The following is a 20,347-nucleotide window of genomic DNA, read 5'->3' on the forward strand; positions in this document are numbered from 1 at the left end:
ATTTTAGGTGATATATATTGCCACCTGATTATCACAATGTAGATCGATAGGGGCTTCTTTATAGAATCTCAGTTCAATGAGAAGGGATTTGATCCATAGAAGCTCACTAACTGTGTGTGCCATGGCTCTTTATGTTGCTTCTACACTGGACCTTACAACTACATTCTGCTTCTTACTTCTCCATGTTACCAAGTTTTCTCCAACCATTGTACAATATCCCGAAGTAGATTTTCTGTCATCCGGGGATCCGGCTCAGTCTGCATCTAAGAACCCTTCTATGTTGAAGTGACCATGGTTCTTATTGAGAAACCCTCTTCCTGTAGCTCATTTCAAATATTACAATATTCTTTCTAGTGCTTGTCAGTGAATAAGTTATGGTTTGTGCACGTATTGACTCACAACACTTACTACATATGATATATCCGACCTTATTACACAGAGATAAATGAGTTTCTCCACAAGTCCTTGATGTTTTTTTATATCCACATCTTCTCCAGTGCCTGTAGATAATTTTTTATTGGAATCCATAGGGTTTCTGTTGGTCTACACCCCATCATTCTTATCTCCTCCAGTAGATAAAGGACATACTTCCTTTGAGATAGTATAATCCTAGGTTTGGACTGTAGTAATTCAATACCTAGAAAGTATTTAAGTAGTCCAATATCTTTTGTTTTGAATTCTTCACATATCTTTTCCTTGTTTTCCTGAATGCCCTCGAGATCACTACCGGTTAAGACAATATCATCAACATATACGGCCAAAATCACTTTCACTTTAGGTGTGTCTTTAAGAAGCATGGAGTGATCTACAAAACTTCTATAAAATCTGGCCCGTATGAGTGATTGGCTAAATTTATCATACCGTGCATAACGAGACTGTTTCAGACCATAAAGGGATTTCTTCAATCGACATACCAACTCCCACTCAACCACAAATCCAGGTGGTTGTTGCATATAAATTTCTTCCTTTATATCCCCATTCAGAAAAACATTTTTCACATCAAACTAATAGACCGGCCAGGAAGAATTAGCAACAAGAGATAATAAAATATGTACTGAGTTCATTTTGGCCACTGGAGAGAATGTTTCCTCATAATCAATCCCAAAAAATTATGTATAGCCTTTGGCAACGAGGCGGGCCGTAAGGCAAGCAACTGACCCATTCGGATTGTGTTTAACTATAAATACTCACTTACAATCGACAAGTTTTTTTCCTGATGGAAGAGGAACTAAAACCCATGTCTGATTATCATAGAGTGCCTGCATTTCTTCGTTCATTGCCGCCTTCCACCCTAGATGTTTCAGAGCCTCCTTATAGGACTGAGATGGAGGAGATAGACGCAAGAAATTGACAACATGAAGAGGATAAAAGATTATGAGACACAAAATTGGATATGGGGTGAGAAGTAGAGGGCCTAGTGCAAGTTCTGGGTTTTTTTCTTAAGGCAATGGATCGAGTATCATATTGTGGTCCAAAAGGAATAGGAGAAGATGGACTTACCTTGATGGGATCCACAAACTCCATAGGTGTGGTGTCAACTAGCTCTTTAGGGGGTTGAACAGTTTTCGTAGCACGAGGCACAACCAGTTGAGGAGAGGCTGGTACAGAAGAGAGTCTTGGAGGGGCATTGTCAAAGTAGTATGAAAAGTCTTAAAAAAAATTTACATCCCTGGACACAAGTAACCTTTGGAGAGTGGGATTGTAGCAAATATAACCTTTGGAGAGTGGGAGAGTTTCCTAAGAAGATACACTTGATAGATTTTGGATCAAGTTTACTATGTTGTGGGGACATAATATGGACAAAGCATGTACAACCGAGGACTTTCAAGGGAAGTGAAAAAGGATCACCATGTGGAAATAATAAGGAATATGGGGATTTATGATCGAGAATGGAAGAGGGTAGCCTATTTATAAGAAAACAGGGAGGATGGCATGCGGCTAAACAAATTTTGAGACTTTGATGGTATACAATAAGCTGCGAGCTACCTCAAGAAGGTGATGGTTCTTCCGTCCTGCTACACCATTCTATTGGGGGGTGTAGGCACAAGATGTTTGATAGATAATGACATTCTCTTGGCAAAAATAGTCAAGATCTCTGGAAATATATTCTTTGGCATTATTAGACCTAAGTACTTTGATTTTTTTACCAAATTGAGTGACAACCATAGTATGAAAGAATTTAAATATGGATGGTATTTCATATCGCTCTTTAAAAAAGAAATAGCCATGTAGTACTAGTAAAATTATCAATAAAGGTAATAAAATACTTGACTTGGAAAAAATTTTAGGCGCTCAAGGGTCCCCATAAATCTTTGTGGATCAATGAAAAATGATCAACACTTTTAAGTTCTGGACGAGGTGAGTATGTGGTCCTCTGGTGTTCACTCAATTGAGACACTTCACAATTTAAATTTGACCTATCCTTAAAGGTAGGAAAAAGAAGATGAAGTGATTGTGCAGATGGATGTCCGAACCGATTGTGCCATAGACTTGTCTCAGTTTCCTTGGTTGAGACGGCATTTATTTGAGGCACGTCTAGCTAGTAGTGCCCCCCTTGTGCACGGCCTCTGCCAATCACCTGCTTTGTTATAAGATCCTAAAACACATATGAAGTGGGTGATAAGGTAATTGAACAATTGAAATGTTGTGTTAGTTGACTAATTGATAAAAGATTCAAGGGAAAGGTAAGAACAAAAAGAATATCTGTTAGTAGAAGTGATGGTGTAATAAAGGTGAATCCTTTCCCAAGAACTTTAGTTTGGGAGCCGTCAGCTATGGTAATAAATTTATTTGAGAGACAAGGAGAAATTGAGTGGAGTATATTTTTGTTACCTATGAGATGCTTGGAGGCCCCTGAGTTAATTATCTAGGATGAAGAGGAGGAAGTGGTAGAGAGCATACTTGAAATTGTGGGGGCAGCAGCAGTTGAGAAGGAACTTGGAGGAGAGACCATCAGAGTTTTCATTTTCTGGAATAAGTCATACTCATCATCGGTAAGAGTTTTCTTTTCTATTGGTGGGGTAGACTGGTCCTCCTTTGTATCACTTGTTGAGGCTTGATTAGCCTTAAACGAATCCGGTATGCCACGAATTTTAAAACACTGATTTATAGTGTGGCCATTTTTCCCACAACGGGTGCATTCCCGACCGTCCATTTTGGTAAAACCATTCCTTCCATCTTTTCCTCATCCTCCTCTATAACTTCTTCCATAGCCTCGGCCATAGTCAATTGATGTTCCCCTATGCCCAGAGTACATAGCAGATGACACTTTAGTGAGAGAAGGAAAAGAAAAGTCTGGAATGTGGAGAAATGTGGCACATACATCATCAAAGGTGGAAATAGCAGAGGTGCAATGGAGTTGACTTTTAGAAACTTTGAGATATGGCTTAAAGTTTGATAGGCAAATGGCAGTGGCTAAGGCTTCCTTCTGCTTGTCTTGGAAAGAAATATCAATGGAGGTAGGCTGAGCTAGCTCCCATTCTTGAAGAAGGCCTCTAAAACGAGTCAAATATTCATGGATATTTTCTCACTGTTTAGTGTTGAACATTATTTGGAGAATATCATATGGTCTGTGTAAGTTGTCGGAGCTAGAGAATATTCCTTGGAGAATATCATATGGCGGTGTCGAGATGAATAACATTGTTGAAGATAGGTTCTTCCATGTTGTTGATGAGCCAACTAATTACTAAAGTGTCATTTTTTAACCACTTAGCATAAGTGTTGAAAGATAAGGCCCAAGCCCACATGAACAAGGAAGGCCCACATATGTAAGAGTGCTATAAGATGGGCCACACGACCAAAGAAGGCCCACAAGATGGGCCCAAATCCATAAGAAGTATGACCCACCATGCTTACCACAAGCTGACATCCTTATCACATAAGTTGGAAGATCAAGAAGGACTCACAAAGGCATCTTTATCTTATGGTCACGGCCTAGAAGAGTTCTAGTTTGAGTTATATTTTTATTTTATCTATATTGAGTTATTTAATTATGCTAGGACTTATCTTTAAGTGTTAAAGTTTGGGTGTAATTGGGATAAAGGTAATTTTATTGTAATTGGACTCTACTACCTTCCTCTATTATAAATAGAGGTTCATGTACTCTGATGATAATAATTTTATGAAGTCAATGAAGTATTTTTTTATTTTCCATAAATTCAACAATAAGCAACATCTTCTTCATCAATGGGTGGCTCAAGTTTAGTGAGTTGACAATGTAGGTCCCTTGTTAAAAGGAACTGCTGAACCGATGTGGACCAGCTCAAGAAACTTGATATCCCTCGCAAGGATATGGTAGTAATCTTGAGAATATCATTCTTGTTACCCATGTATTATTTGGCCATAAGATGAAATTCAAGGGTTATAATGTACTCAAATTTGAAGTAACCTAAGTAAGTGGCTTGGAGATTCAAGTGCAGCCAAGGCTAGCTTGGGTAGATGGGAGAAGAACCCGAGCTTATCAAGTCTTTAGGCCAGTCAACTTGCTGGCCAAAAATTTCTACAATTAATTCTCTAATATTCCTTGTAGAGAATAACAAAAATCAATCAATAAGCATGAGATCAAGGTAAGGTAGCAATTCCGAATTAGATCTTTCCAAGATCATTCCAAAAATATATTTGACTCCAGCTTGGGATAAACCAGTCTAGATTCAGTTCCTCATGAATTAGGCAAGATGTGATTGATCTAAAATCAAACAAAATCAGGCCTAACCAAGAAGATATTGTGAGATCTTCAAAAACAGAAATCTTTCTTCAAATGGATTGGCATCAACTAGATTTTAAAAGGACCACTTACTTTCTTATTTTGTGTTTGATTCCTTTTATGTAAAACACAATATTCTATTCTTGATTTTCCAAGAACAATCAGCCAACTCGTGGCTCTCAAAAAATTCCCCAAAAAATCACAAAACCGAATAGAGTTATTCAAACAACTCGGTTAATGGATAAGCTTAGCATAGAAACTAGGTAATTAGATTTATGAAATTCAATGGATAAAAAACCACTCATAAAAGGCTCAAGAAAATTTTTCTTCATCAGGAAAATCTTGTTTCTGTTGAATTTATGAAAAAGAGAAATATTTCATTGACTTCATTAACTTCATTAACTTCTTATAATCAGAGTACATGAACCTCTATTTATAATAGAGGAAGTTAGTAGAGTCCAATTACAATAAAACTACCAACGTCTCAGTTACACTCAAACACTAATACTTAAAGATAAGTCATAGCATAATTAAATAACTCAATATTGATAAAAGACAAACATAACTCAAACTAGAACTCTTATAGGACGTGACCATAAGATAAATTTGCCTTTGTGAGTCCTTCTTGATCTTCCAACTTATGTGATAAGGATGTCAGCTTGTGGTAATCATGGTGGATCCTACTTCTTATGATCTTGGGCCCATCTTGTGGGCCTTCCTAGGTCGTGTGTCCCATCTTATAATACTCTTAGATATGTGGGTCTTCCATGGTCGTGTGAGTTGGAGCCCATCTTCCAACTCTTCCCCCTCAAGCTGGGGGTGAGAGAACATCATAAACTTCCAGCTTGCTGCAAATAATGTATAGAATCTTTTTTTATAAAATGTCACATCTTCCAATATGCCTTCATCTTCCAACACTCCCCCTCATACTGTTGCGCCCTTCCATGAGGCCCTGCTGGCATAATATAAGTGAGATTAAAAATCACTCCTAGCCGATAAGACATTGTTCCATACTCCAGTCCTAATGCTAGATGTAGGGCACATTCCGTCTTCTGTAGGTAGTGTGTCTATCGTCATTGCTCTGAAGTGTCCACCACCGTGTCCCTCCATAGGACAACAACTCTCAAGTGGTAGGAGTAATAAAAGCCATTACAGGGGGATAGTGGGTTTATTTATAATGGTGTCCCAATCCAGACACCGACTCTCATGGTATCCCAACCGGGATATTTTTTAGAGTTAAATTTATCATGGTGTCCCAATCCGGACACCGACTCTCATAGTGTCCCAACCATGATATTTTTTAGAGTCAAATAAGTTATGGTATGTGAAAAGGTACTGAGACCACCTTTTCTTCAATAATATTGTCTCATCCAAACAGACATAATAGCAACAACTATAATGTAACACGACCATCTTCCAACAGATATAACATGAACCAAAATAATAAACCTTGTAGGACCCATAAAATAATCATAATCCAATATAAATATTTGTTTTAGATGTATAAGTTTCATCTTTTGTGCTACCCCTTTCATGAATATTTTGGTCACATAAACTTATCCACAACATATGGAATAAAATACCTCTTTCTTGTACTTCTTCTACTTCTCCCCCTCAAGCTGGGAAGTAATGGTACTGATCCCAGCTTGAACCAACTATCATAGATGTAGCAATAAGTCTAAATAACAAAGATGTATAAATAAGCCCTCAAACTAGGGAGAAGCGAGATATTTTTCTGATATATCAACTCAAAAAGTGATGCAAAACAATTGGCATAAATTCGGATTTTTCAATACAACAGAATACCAGCATGACCTTTAATTCTTCCAATGTGAATATATCTTTAAATATAGATTAGATTAACATGAAATTTTCTCCTTATGAAACTAAACTTACATACCTTTCATCCAAGTATAAATTCATTTCATAAAATATAATTATAAGAAGATAAATAATCTAATAGATTTTGGTCCCAGTCAACTGGTCGAACTAGGTACTGTTTCTCCTTTTTTTCCATGATGACCATTGACTATTCCAAGATCAATATCTCCTTATAAAAAAATCAGTGAAAATTAGTTGAATAGGTAAGAAAATAGACTTACATATCCTTCTTTTTATATATAATTCTCCATATAAAGTCTCTTTCTTAATAGCATAAAATACCGCAGAAATTGAAGCTTTCTGCTGCTACTCGAACCTCTTTTGCAATCTGACCTTTTCTTATTCAAATATCGATATCTCTCTGTAGATAACTCCGATTGGAAAAAATCATTTTTCCTTGGAAATTAGACTCAAAATATATTTCCGTCAATATATAATTTTCAATATGAAAATATCAGTATAGAAGTAAAAAATGCAAAGAAATCTACAGGTGTAGGGACTAAAAAAATAACTACAAACCTAGACTTAGGGTTTCGGGTTTAGAGAAAAGGATCTAATTATCTCTGTGGGTTGACCAAGTCAACTCACAGAACCTGTTCTGATACCATGTTGAATTTATGGAAAAGAGAAATACTTCATTGACTTCATTAACTTCTTATAATCAGAGTACATGAACCTCTATTTATAATAGAGGAAGGAAGTAGAGTCCAATTACAATAAAACTACTATTATCCCAGTTACACCCATACTCTAACACTTAAAGATAAGTCCTAGCATAATTAAATAACTCAATATAGATAAAAGACAAACATAACTCAAACTAGAACTCTTCTAGGACGTGACCATAAGATAAAGATGCAATTGTGAGTTCTTCTTGATCTTCCAACTTATGTGATAAAGATGTCAGCTTGTGGTAATCATGGTGGGTCCTACTTCTTATGAGCTTGGGCCCATCTTGTGGGCCTTCCTTGGTCGTGTGGCCCATCTTATAATACTCTTAGATATGTAGGTCTTCCATGGTCGTATGGGCTGGAGCCCATCTTCCAATAGTTTCCACAAAATTATAACTTTTTATGGAGAAAATCTCAACGTAAATCAATTTGCAGCCAAGAACTTGCAACTCGACAAAACTGCTTTGGTAAACTTCTTGTAATCCGAGATATATAAATCTCAATAATATCATTAGATGAAGACAGAAATAAGATCATCTCTGAACCATCTTCTAAAGATCCAAAAATCAAAAGCATGAAGTAATAATAACAAGAATGAAAAACTTATCTCATAAGCTTCAATCTTGCTTCACAAAGAGCTTTATGAGTAGCTTTGATCATAACTTCTTAGAGCATTCTTTTGATGTGGGGAAACTAAATTTGATGCTCTGATATCATGTTCAATTTAGCACCCCATGATTGAAACCTCGAGCAAGATGAGAGAGGGAGAAGAAAAAAAGCAAAGAGAGAGAGAGCTCGGATAGAGAGGAGAGAAGAGAAAAGAGAAAATAAAAACTTTAGGCTAGAGAGAAATCCTCCCACGAGTTGAGAAGTGGAGAGCTTGATTGAACCCTTCAACTAAGACCCTTATTTATATTATTTCCATTAAAAATTTAGGAAAACTTCAGAGGTAAGTTATGATCCCTAATATCCCTAATTACATCAATCATGATTATCCAAATCTACATAAATCAAGGGAAGATAAATCAATTACATTAATTAAGGAATATTGCCAAATCTTCCAAATCATGTGATAAGGATTCGAGCTCGTGTGATGACTCATCATGCCACCTCATGTGCTGACTCATCATGCTAGCTCGTGGGGTCATGGTGGGTTTGGTCCCACCTTGTAACATGAATTAACTACTAAATCTATGAACTATGAAAGTGAAGTTTAGATAGTTGACAAATATGTCAAATATGAGGTTGTGAAGATGAAGACAATATACTCCCAGATGGTTTAGAAATAGTAGCAGGCACAATGGTAAACTACGGAAAAAAACTTAGGTAAACACTAATCAACGACAAAAAGAATAGAATAGGTTTATAATTCTTTAATTGCGCTTTTACTTAAATGCTCGAGCATCAATATGAATAGAATATGTTTTTTTTAAAGTATGTTACAATTGTAGGCACTATAAATCTCCACCACTAAGGAGAAAATTTCAAAATGCAGAGTCGTTTTCATCCAACCACGAACTTGTATATCCTTCAATGCCCAATTGTCAAACTCAGGATTATGGAAAATCGTTTTGTTTTCTTTCTCTATCTACAATTTGACTATCTTTCATCATTTGAATCTTCATATGTTTTAGAGCACCTCGCCCTCATATATGCGTGTAGACTAAGTGAAACCACATGATGTAGTTGTTGTTGAAACTTTCCAACTTAATTGTCACCAAATCATCAATTATTTTGTTCATACTTGAAATCCCCTTACAAAATCAGGAATATATATTGAAAATCAACTAATAAAATTGACAAACATCATATTTGTGGTCAATCAAATTGACTCAACCCCCTATGAAGTCAACTCGATGATGTTGTTAGAATGAATTAAACAACAATCACTAAAGTCAAGTAGACTTGATCCTCTATCATGAGTTGACTCGATGTGTCGAGTACAATTTTCACAAAACTCATATTTTACACCAAAATATATCCCCTTTCACTAATTTTCTCAAATATTTGAATCACCCTTTATCTCCTCCAAACTTATAGACAAATCGTTATGCTCCAAAAAGACTGAGTGACAATCAAAATTATTTTCAATCTCTTATCAAATCAATGTAAATCACAATCTTGCCAAATCGCATGCCTCAAAATGCTTGCTCTGATACCATTTGATGATTAAGTGATGTGCAAATTATAAAAAAATTAATGTAAACTAATGTAGGAGATATTTAACGTGGTTCAGGTAGAAAATGTTTCATCCATAGAAATGAATCACTCTTCAAAGAACAAGATGCCTTTCAATTATTTGATTGTATTACTTTAAATGTATCAGAGAGTTACAACTCAATTATAATTATAAAAAGATCACATCATTAGTATCATTATCTCTCATATTTAGTATGGTAAGAAGTAGCATATTAGCCAAAGAAAGATGAGTAAATAAAACTATAGTAGAACTCAAGGCTCCTTGAAGCTATCAATCACCTTCAAAAATATGAAAATGTCCTTGTTTATAGATAATCCTTTAAGAAAACAAAAGACAAAGTCAATATACACCCAACATCATGAAACAGATTAAAATCAGACACAGATAACAAACTAAACCAAAAAAGAAAAGGAGGACATTTTTAAAATCTAAGGAACCAACTAGAGTACTAATGCACATATGACCTATATGAGTGATGTCATAAGCACGACCATCTCTAGTAACTATATATCCGTGACCACGATAAAAAGACAAAATGAAAAACTTACTAGAGTAATTGGCAACAAGTTGGGTAGCACCACTCTCCATTATTCAAGCTCGGCCAATGTTGCATTCAATTGCATGCAAAAAATCAGCAACCAATCTAGAAGTATCAATCTAGAAGTATCAACATAACTGAAAAAATTATCCCTTAAGCCTGGAGACCATCTTTGTGGCCATTGGATTGCCCATATTTGCCCCTTAGATTATTTGTGTGACTCCAATCAGGATTCTATTGAGGTGACTAAAAAATGGATTCTAAAATCGGAGTAGACTTAAAAGGTATAATAAACTCATTTTTGAAAAGACATTGTTCTTGCTATCGCAACAAATGAAGCAACGAATGAAAACTTGATAGTTGTAGTTATGTTATAAGTTCCCTAATAAATTTAAAATGCTCCTCTATCAATCCATTAAGAATGTAAGGAACTATATCCCTAGAGGAGATTGTTTCTCTGACTATCTATAATTGAGTACATACTTTCAACACCTGATTGTAAAACTCAGTAATGGATTTGTCCCCTTGTTTACAATTCTTTAGTTGTACTTTTACTTAAATGCTCGAGCATCAATATAAATAGAATATGTTTTCTTTAAAGTATGTTACAATTGTAGGCACTATAAATCTCTACCACTATGGAGAGAATTTCAAAATATATAATCGTTTTCATCCAACCACGAACTTGTATATCCTTCAATGCCCAATTGTCAAACTTAGGATTATGGAAAATCGTTTTTTTTCTTTCTCTATCTATCATTTGACTATCTTTCATCATTTGAATCTTCATATGTTTTATAGCACCTTGCCCTCATATATGCGTGTAGACTAAGTGAAACCACATGATGTAGTTATGGTTGAAACTTTCCAACTTAACTGTCACCAAATCACCAATTAGTTTGTTCATACTTGAAATCCCCTTACAAAATCAGGAATATATATTGAAAATCAACCAATAAAATTGACAAACATAATATTTGTGGTCAATCAAATCGACTCAATCCCCTACTCGATGATGTTGTTGGAATGAATTAAACAACAATCACTAAAGTCAAGTAGACTTGATCCTCTATCATGAGCTGACTCGATGTGTCGAGTACAATTTTCACAAAACTCATATTCTACACCAAAATATATCCCCTTTCACTAATTTTCTCATATATTTGAATCACCCTTAATCTCTTCCAAACTTATAAACAAATCGATATGCTCCAACAAGACTGAGCGACAATCAAAATTATTTTCAATTTCTTATCAAATCAATGTAAATCACAATCTTGCCAAATCACATGCCTCAAAACGCTTGCTCTGATACCATTTGATGATTAAACGATGTGAAAATGATAAACAAATTAATGTAAACTAATGTAGGAGATATTTAACGTGGTTCGGGTAGAAAATATTTCATCCATAGAAATGAATCACTCTTCAAAGAACAAGATGCATTTCAATTATTTTATTGTATTACTTTAAATGTATCAGAGAGTTACAACTCAATTATAATTATAAAAAAAGGACATAATTAGTATCATTATCACATCATATTTAGTATGGTAAGAAGTAGCATGTTAGCCAAAGAAAGAGGAATCATAACTCATGTGGGTGTTCATGCTTGTGGAAATTCATATACCCCCGTATATACAAGAGTTAACTCAAATGATTTTTCTAGTGATTTAATTGTAAACTATATACATAAGAGTTGACCTGATGGATGTTTTAGTAATACTATTTGTACATCCTTTGCTATGACAAAAGGACATAATGAGACAGTTTTGGGTCCTCAATAAGCTTGAAACGTAACTACTAAACTTTTTTACAATTTTATTGGCTTATTCGGAGTAATATCACAATTCACTCGTTCTCAGGTATACCTATTCAGTAAAAGTGGTATTAGATAAAAGAGGTTAGACCAATCCCATTCATTCTGGTTCCTTCCCAACAAATCAGTTCTCAGGTATACCTGTTCAGTAAAAGTGGCATGAGATAGAAGAGGTTAGACCAATCCCATTCATTCTGATTCCTTCCCAACAGATCTTGTTGAATGAATTTGTCCATTTATGTATTCCTTTCTTCTTAGTCTAGTGAATTTCTATGAATTTATCCATTTATGTATTCCCTTCTTCTTAGTCTAGTGAATTTCTTTTATGATGAAGACATTATACGCACATGGCATTTTCTGAACCGGTGATGATGCAATAATAACATCCTCAAATAAAAAATTCAAAAAAAGGGGAAAAGCCAAAATCTTGGTTTAGATAGATGGAAAGGAGCCCCACCCCTCTCCCTGTTACTGCCAACGAGAGAAGGGCCTCCACCCTCCCCTTCCATGCAAAGCCTCCACGCTACAGAGGAGACCGTTCTCTCTCTTTGCATGGGGCAAGACTGTACCATCGCCGTCGTATGAAGGCAAGGGCCCATATCCCTCCCCCATTGATTGATTTACAAATAAGGGCAAAAAGAAAAATAAAAAAACAAAAAAACGAAGAAAACTACGTAAACCCAGTCCACCATCCACAAGCCTGACAAATTATACTGCACTAATAAAAACAGCATAGCAAGATGGTCAATCCACCCAAAAATTAATAAATAAGAGGAATTAAAACAAAATTCAGCCTAGGGCTTTATGAAATATAAGCTTGTAACCTTTATTCACCTCTCTAAACTTTTATTTCCCTCTATTTTGTTCTCCGTTTCTCAAATGCCACACTCCAAGTCCGACCGTCGTACACTTCTCAGTAAACCAAAAAACCAAAAAGTAAAAAATGGACTAAGAACGTCTTTCATCGCCCTGAAGAGGTTGAGCAGCAGAACCTGCAAAAAGAAAACGAAACCAAATGTCTCAGACAGATTCGAAGGTACAAAGGAAACAACAACAAAGGTGGGCATCGCTCTTCCTTACCTGCGTCTCTTTCTCGAGTTTGGATATGTGAAGGATGTCTTGGCCCGGATGTAAGCATTTTGAACTCATCAAGTACAATGCGTGACAACAGGAGACCTGCAATGAGACATCCAATACACAGCATTACGAAAACTGCTCCCCATCCTTTAGTAGAAATGTAACCAGTAAGAAGAGGCCCAAGAGCGGCCCCCATTGATCCCGTCCCGTCAATTATGGCTGTAACTGTAGCCAACGCTCGAGAGTTGCCACTGAGAGAACTATGAGTTCCGAGGTCAGCAGAAACTGCTGTTGTGATGAGTGCATATGGGCCATTTACAAACAAACCAGCAATCATCATCAATATAATATTCAGAGTCTTTGACACGCTCCCATAGTTGTAATACAGATATAACGAAGGAATTGCGGCATATGTGAACAAGGTAGCCGGAATTGCTCGAGCATTTAATTTGTCGGATATGTAACCCGCCAAAATCCCTCCAACTATTCCACCCACATCAAATAGAGTCGATAGATTTCCAGCAGATTTTACAGAAACATGCTCACCACCAATAGCTGCAAAGTGCCAAAGTTAATAAATTTAGTCTCGACTGCTTAACTCCACCAGGCAATAGTATGTGAATCATGTAATTTGGTACATGTTTTCCTACTGAAGAAACCAAAGATCTGTATCCCATTAGTCCTTTTAATTTTTACCAGAAAAAAGGCCCCATCTGGGTCAGGAAAAAAGTTTGTCAACAGAGCAAACCAGCAACATTGGGGCCTTCATGAACTCCGAAACTCTCTCTGTAGCTTCACCACCAAAGTCAGCTTTTTGCAAAAAAATTATGTAAAAACCAAATATCAGCAAGAAAGTCTTCTCTATTTATCTTCCAAGCAAGGATTGGCCAGCTTCTCACATACTTTAATCCACACTATTCTGATTTATACAGCAGAACTCCACACTAGGGCATAAACCTCAAAAACCAGTAACAAGAGCTTAACCTTAATCAGTCTGATCACAATACAATTGTCACCTCACAAACTCCAAGGCTCTATGAGCCCTAAATTGACAGTAGCATTTCCCAATAAAAATATGTTATGAACCCTACTTATATTATGGGTCAGGCCATGTGAGCCACAATAGATAGTCAAACAATAAAGAAGTAGAGCTCCTAAATGAGCCAAGTAGGATAGAGTCATAAATTAGGAATCTTTAGGAATCAATAAGGTCTAATGAGACAGCACAAGGTAGAGCAGAAGTCCAACAAGGAGGAGAAGGGCAAAACAATCTAATCATAGCTAAAAAAAGTGGTGCGAACAGTGGAAAGGCAAAAGAATTAAAGAAGTTTCTAGAGGAGGAAGAACTGGCTCATCCAAGGGCAGAATTATCTAGGAAGAGACTAGAAGGTGGCATCAACTGTGCATAGGAGCAGATTTGTCCAAAGAAGTCTCTAGAAGGGGCGCTAACTCGGCCAGGAAATCTAGAAGGAAGCCTATTTGCCTCCCAAGCAATCCCACACCCAACATTAATCCCAGATAGAAATATTTGTAGAATTAACTCCTCTCTTCCATCTATAAATAGGCGAGCTTCATAAGCCCAGCAATCATTTCTTATCAAAACAATCCTTTTTATTGGCATGAACCAACCCAAAGCCCCCAACAAAGATAAACCAATTTGGTTTTTATATCTCTTCATTTTTATTTTAGCTTTAGTCATTTAGGGTATCTGATTATAGTAGTTAAATACAAAGCATCTTTAGTCAGTCACATGTGGCAACTGTTTTTCACTAAGTGAAACATATCTTCATAAATTAATCATAGTTCTTTTCCAAGGTTAGTGTGGTACACTATCTAGTGTCCTTTTTAAGTACCATATTGTCTACTTCAGTGACTGATGCTCATCTAGAGAGTTACACATTAATGAAGTATCTCTCATAGTGAGCCTCTCGCCAAAGTTATTCGTTAAGTGTACTTAGTATCTTAGTGTCCATTCTATCATAAAAACCCATAAAAAGAGTATTAGTCCTTCTACCCTAGTGTCTACAAGTTAATCTAAATTACGAAACTATCTTTTTTTTTTATGCAATGTGAATTTTATTAAGAGAAACAAAAGGAGTTAACTCCTGACAACAAGAGATTGCAAGGAAGCTCCTTGCTTGGCTAGAACATCAGCCACATAATTTGCTGATCTCGGAATGAGAGACCAGAAACACTCCAAGATATTTACAATATCCAAAACTTCAAAAAATGCATGAAACTTGGCAAACTTGCAAATGGGCTATTTCCTTATTTAAATGAAACTCTTGAATCTAACTAGTCTTGCCTGTGCACTAGTAGAAAAACGCTTAGTTCTCAGACTTCCACTCCTCAGGTTTTCCCAAAACCCATACCATTGTCTTCCTAACTTGTCCATCTATCTAATCATAGTCTTTGTCCTCCAATTTGAGTCCAGAATCCCAAAATGATAGTTATTCAAGTCCAGTTTTTATTCTGAGTTCTGATCCCAAAACGCTTCGTTCTCAGACTTCCACTCCTCAGGTTTTCCCAAAACACATACCATTGTCTTCCTAACTTGTCCATCTATCTAATCATAGTCTTTGTCCTCCAATTTGAGTCCAGAATCCCAAAATGATAGTTATTTAAGTCCAGTTTTTATTCTGAGTCCTGATCCCAAAACGCCTAACTTTCAGCTTTCCACCCTTCAAACCCTAACAAAACCTATACCATTAGATTCCCAACTCCTTAAAACTACAGAACTATAATCTTCTTTTCCCAGTCCTACCTTCTTAATTCATCCGTTTAACTGTGAACATCCAAAAACCTAATTCCAGTCCCTAGAATTCCAACCACCAATTCTACCTCAAATCTCTATTTTTTCCCATATCCAGACTAACCACTAGGTCACCTAGGACCCAAAATAAACCCTCCCCATTTCAGCCTGGAACTGGGATCGTAACAAAATACCATCAAGAAGCCATGATATATACCTACTGAAACCACTAAACAACTGAATGCAGATCTTTCTCTTGACCACCTACATAGTTTGCTAAATCCTGGAAGATTTCTTCTGAATTCTGAAGACAAAAACAAAGAAAAAGGGGACAAAATTGCACCACAGAGATTAGCTACAATGCAGATCCTTCTCTTAACCACCTACATAGTTTGCTCTAAATCCTGGAACATTTATTCTGAATTCTGAAGACAAAAACAAAGAAAAAGGGGACAAAACTGCACCACAGAGATTAGCTACAATGCAGATCCTTCTCTTGACCACCTACATAGTTTGCTCTAAATCCTGGAAGATTTTTCATATAGAAACATTGTCGATCTTCTTTTGGAGGAGATTGCTGCCATAACTAATGTGTTTCCCTTTAATTCAAGTATGACTTCCTTTTTCAGGAGCATAGAACCTATGAAAATTTTCTTTCAAGATAAACCCAACATCCATCTTGGCATGTCTTCTTAATGTAACCACCGCAGAACAATGTTTTATATATGAAACTCAACAGGAATCTAAGGGTATCCGTACCAACCTCCACGTATTCACATTGAAATAGTTAACCAGGTATGGTATAATGTTCACAAATTTTATATGTCTGTCTGAATTTATGGGTCTACTCCTTTTCAAAGATGGATAACCCAAGCTTCCTGACACCAGAAACAGAGAAGTTTGCTAACCAAAAATTTAACCTTGACATCACATAAAGTAGGTAGAATTGTAAGAGTTTCAGCCCTCAGCAAAACCAAAATTCTAACCCCCCAAACAGGATAAAACACAGTTAAAAAGTTGAGAAGTTGAAAATCAACAAAGGAGACTCCACTGAGGTTACCATCAAGTCTCATTAGAACTTTTCGAAAATGAAATAGACAGTCATTCAATGGCATTGGCTCAGCAAAAGTCAACCTCTCATTGATAGTGATCCAAAATAATTTCCCAAGTTTGGCATAGGCAATTATTTGAATTCTAACCTAATATCAACTAAAAGAGCACTTAGTGGATGAAGATAACCCTCCTCTACAGTAGAGTAGGATATAAAGTTGACCACCCCTACAAAAAAATGATATTAATAAACAGAGCATATGATTAAAGCAGAATCTCCAAGCACATGCTTCTTCCATCATGTAATATTAAAATGTTTGGATAACCACCCGGTTGCACCCAGGATCCTAATGCAGAACAGGAGTTAAGCTTATACCAATGGTCCACAACTTCAACCAGAAATATAGAAAAGATTTCAGATTCCTGGTTCTTTCTGAATTATCAATTGATCTTTAATGACCAATTAACATTTCATTTTCTTAGATTTGTACCTTCAGAGTAAAATTACTCATTTCTCAGGAGAAAGACATGTTCAAAACTAATGAAAATGCAATCTGAAATACAAATAACAGTTTTTTTTTTTTCCTGTTGGGTTGAGTAAACCATTGTCCTTGAGTTGCATGTAAAGAACAATAGAAATCAATAACAGAATATAAGAGGCTAATGATGCAAAAAAAAAAAAAAATCTCTAAAGGAAGACATTAAAAAAGTACTGCCATTAAAAATTGAATCATCTATTGGTATTTAGAGCTCTCAATCCAATTAAAAAAATAAAAGACTGGGAAAAAAGAGCTTTACCAGTCTGACCGATGTAAAACGGCAACCAATACAAGAAGGTGTAAGCCACTAGCTTTACGAAAAAAAGGCAAATAGCAAATGGTATCACTCCTGGTATTCGACAGGCCTCAAAAAGCCCAACAGCAGTACCTCTAACCATGCAGGAAACTTGTGGAGAATCACTTAAATCTTCTTTGGCAGCATCAGATTTATGTACCCGAGCTTCTTCATCCAGAAGATGTTGCCTCAGATTAACGTGTTCACTCTGTTCATGGGAATCAGCAAAACCAACATCCTCAGGATAAGCAGCCAAGAAAAAGTACACCATCAACCCTCCAAGAATTATTAATGCACCGGGAAGAATAAAAGACCAGCCCCATCCATACTGTAGAACACTGGCTGCAAGGAGAGAACCAGTAATATTCCCAACGGAAGTATGAGCATTCCAAATACCCATTATAAGACCCCTTCTCCTCTTTCCGAACCAGTTGCCAATAACAGCAACAACAGAAGGCCATCCTGTTGCTTGAAATAATCCAGCCATCAATTGCATTACCAGATAGAAAACAAAGAAATGGACATTCCAAAAGTATCCCATTCCAAAGAGAGCTACAAATGTTCCACTTGCTATCATGCCCAGTGCCAAAAATAACCTGAGATCCAGGCTGTCTCCAAGATGCCCAGCCACATACATTCCTGCAGAGTAACAAGCAAGAAAAGCAAGATCAATTACTCCTAGTTTAACTGTTCCATCGTCTCCATTGAATGGGGCCCATCCTTGTCCAGGCAATATGGTCTTGTTATAGCTGAATCCTTCGTCCTCAATGAACAAGTTACCGACTGGCCATGGACGTAAGTGGTGGATCTTTTTAGGATCGGGATACAGGACACTCTTAACAATGCTAGTAGGTTTTCTTGACGCATGATAGCAAGCATAAGCTATAAAGGTAAGTAAGAGAACAACATAGCGATATGTCCTAAGGCTCCAATCCCTGCCCCTGAGACTACGTATAAGCAAAATTCCAAGTGGAGGATTCATTCTTTTCGCTTCAGAGGTGTCTTAAACACTCCAAACCTGGAGAAAGAAACAACGTTCAGATGGTAATCTTGGAAAAGAAAAATCACACACCAAATTAAACTTATCCAGTAACCTCTCACTTGAAGAAAAATCGAATTCTGTTCAAAACTTGAGATCAAGAGACAGTTACAAATGCGGAGACCTGAACATCACTGCAGATGTTCAAAGGAAAACCCTAGACATCCAGGGATTCAGGGCGATTATTATAACCTCATTATCATGATGGCACGGTCCTCCATGATGGTAAAAAGAACAAAAGTAAATGCGCCAAGAAAAGAAAAAGAAAAAAAGAGAAGGCAAAGAACAAAAAAAACACACTCTCTGAAATCGTAACCGATTATCATTCGATCAGTCGTTGGCATCTCCAAAGAGATCCAGAAATGCAACAACCTCAAGTTAAAAAAAAAAAAAAAACAGATAACAAAATAACATACTCACAACATATCAAAATCAAAGCGAGATAGAAAAGCAGCACCAATTCACCAAGAAGAACCAAAGCTGGAAACCATACCAAAGCATAAGATCTCAAATACCACACAAATTTTGCACGGTGGCAATGTCTCCCAAACCGGTAAAAAATCCAGAGTTGGAGAACCTCCCGGTGAGCCTCATTTGTATAAGGAGAAATACCGGACCACCCGCAGTCGAGCTTCTTTTTTCGTCCCTGAAAAAAATTTTAGGATCGGAGGAAGCGGCAGCGTAGGGGACCAAAGACGAAACACGTAGGCAAAGATGGGAAAGTAGAGAATGTAGGAGCAAGACAGATTGAAAATCAGGAAGGGACGAGACAGGGAACCGGTTGTGAAGACGACATTGGGTCCGCGACCAGCGCTTTAATCCGGAAAACTGGAAATTTTCCCAGGAGAAGCGCGGGCATCGGATGCTGCCCAACGTGGCGCTCTTCCACCGTCGGAACAGCTACTTCTTCTTGCGTGAACCCGCCACGCAACCGTTTTTTCAGGTTTTTCACTGCGGCCCCACATTCGCCCCCGACTTTGAAAGTTTTTTACCATTTCTATTTTCTACGAGTAACTTCGTGAATTAGTAAAAAAATTCACGGCCCAGACAAATAGGATCAAAATGTCTTCACAACGGCTATGCAAATACGGAAAGAAGAGGATCCATTAAAAGAAGAGAAAGGGATTTAAAATTAATTTTGGATTGCATATGGTTTTTTGGATATTTAAAATGTAAATAAAAGTAAATTAATCAGTTGCTATAAAATTCCAATAAAGGGACTATGTAGATTTTCATGATATAAAGATTTTAATGTTAAATGGTTCACAAACCGTCACGTAAGTGACCCGTCATCGTATGGTGTTTCCCCTTCCTGGTGGTCGCCAATTGTAACCTCTCACCTTCTCATCGCTTGGTGGTCTCCTTTGATGGAAATGAGAAGTATAAGAAAGGGTTTAGTCTAGCAAAGGCATACCTGAAGATTGCCATCGACGAGCCTCTGCGATAGACTAGACACTCTGTTCGCTGAAAATTGATGCCATGTCAGGAGGTACATTCTTCATGAGTTTCATTTACGTTTTATAATAAATTCATGATATGAGTAATCCCTCATTTAAAAGAGTGAATTTTAATCTAAAAACTAGTTTTAAAAGAACTATAAAGATATTCTACCAAAGTTGTGAAACTAGTAAAATTGATAATGATATTCAAGTGTCTTTTTAAAGTGGTGGTATAACTCGAAACTAGACCTAACTTGAGTCCTTGAAATTTTTAGTCCGACCAAGATTCAAGATTCGAGAGGGGTGGCGCATGGATTGAACCCTCAATCCTACTTGTCCCTTCCC

At 36.7% G+C, this 20,347-nt stretch overlaps 1 protein-coding gene across 1 annotated transcript; it reads right to left on the bottom strand.

Annotated features, from left to right (window-relative positions):
- Positions 1 to 12,520: 12,520 nt before the first annotated feature.
- LOC137948021 (putative glycerol-3-phosphate transporter 4) lies at positions 12,521 to 19,424 on the bottom strand. Its single transcript, XM_068793926.1, has 4 exons — positions 19,057 to 19,424; positions 17,489 to 18,542; positions 12,892 to 13,443; positions 12,521 to 12,803 (listed from the first exon to the last, which is right to left on the bottom strand). The coding sequence occupies exons 2-4, from the start codon at positions 18,504 to 18,506 to the stop codon at positions 12,760 to 12,762; spliced, it is 1,614 nt and encodes a 537-aa protein (XP_068650027.1). The 5' UTR covers positions 18,507 to 18,542; positions 19,057 to 19,424; the 3' UTR covers positions 12,521 to 12,759.
- Between the last annotated feature and the right edge of the window lie 923 nt (positions 19,425 to 20,347).

This window comes from Aristolochia californica, unplaced genomic scaffold (assembly GCF_029961685.1).
Source record: "Aristolochia californica isolate CCGP_79_NKW_82.1479 unplaced genomic scaffold, dmAriCali1.0.hap1 SCAF_13, whole genome shotgun sequence".
Taxonomy (NCBI): Eukaryota; Viridiplantae; Streptophyta; class Magnoliopsida; order Piperales; family Aristolochiaceae; genus Aristolochia; species Aristolochia californica.

Coding starts and splice junctions, on each gene's coding strand:
- LOC137948021 (XM_068793926.1), bottom strand. CDS start 18,506: ATGAATCCTCCACTTGGAATTTTGCTTATACGTAGTCTCAGGGGCAGG. Junction 13,444..17,488: donor GTTTTACATCGGTCAGACTG/GTAAAGCTCTTT, acceptor GGCACTTTGCAG/CTATTGGTGGTGAGCATGTT. Junction 12,804..12,891: donor AACTCGAGAAAGAGACGCAG/GTAAGGAAGAGC, acceptor TTCTTTTTGCAG/GTTCTGCTGCTCAACCTCTT.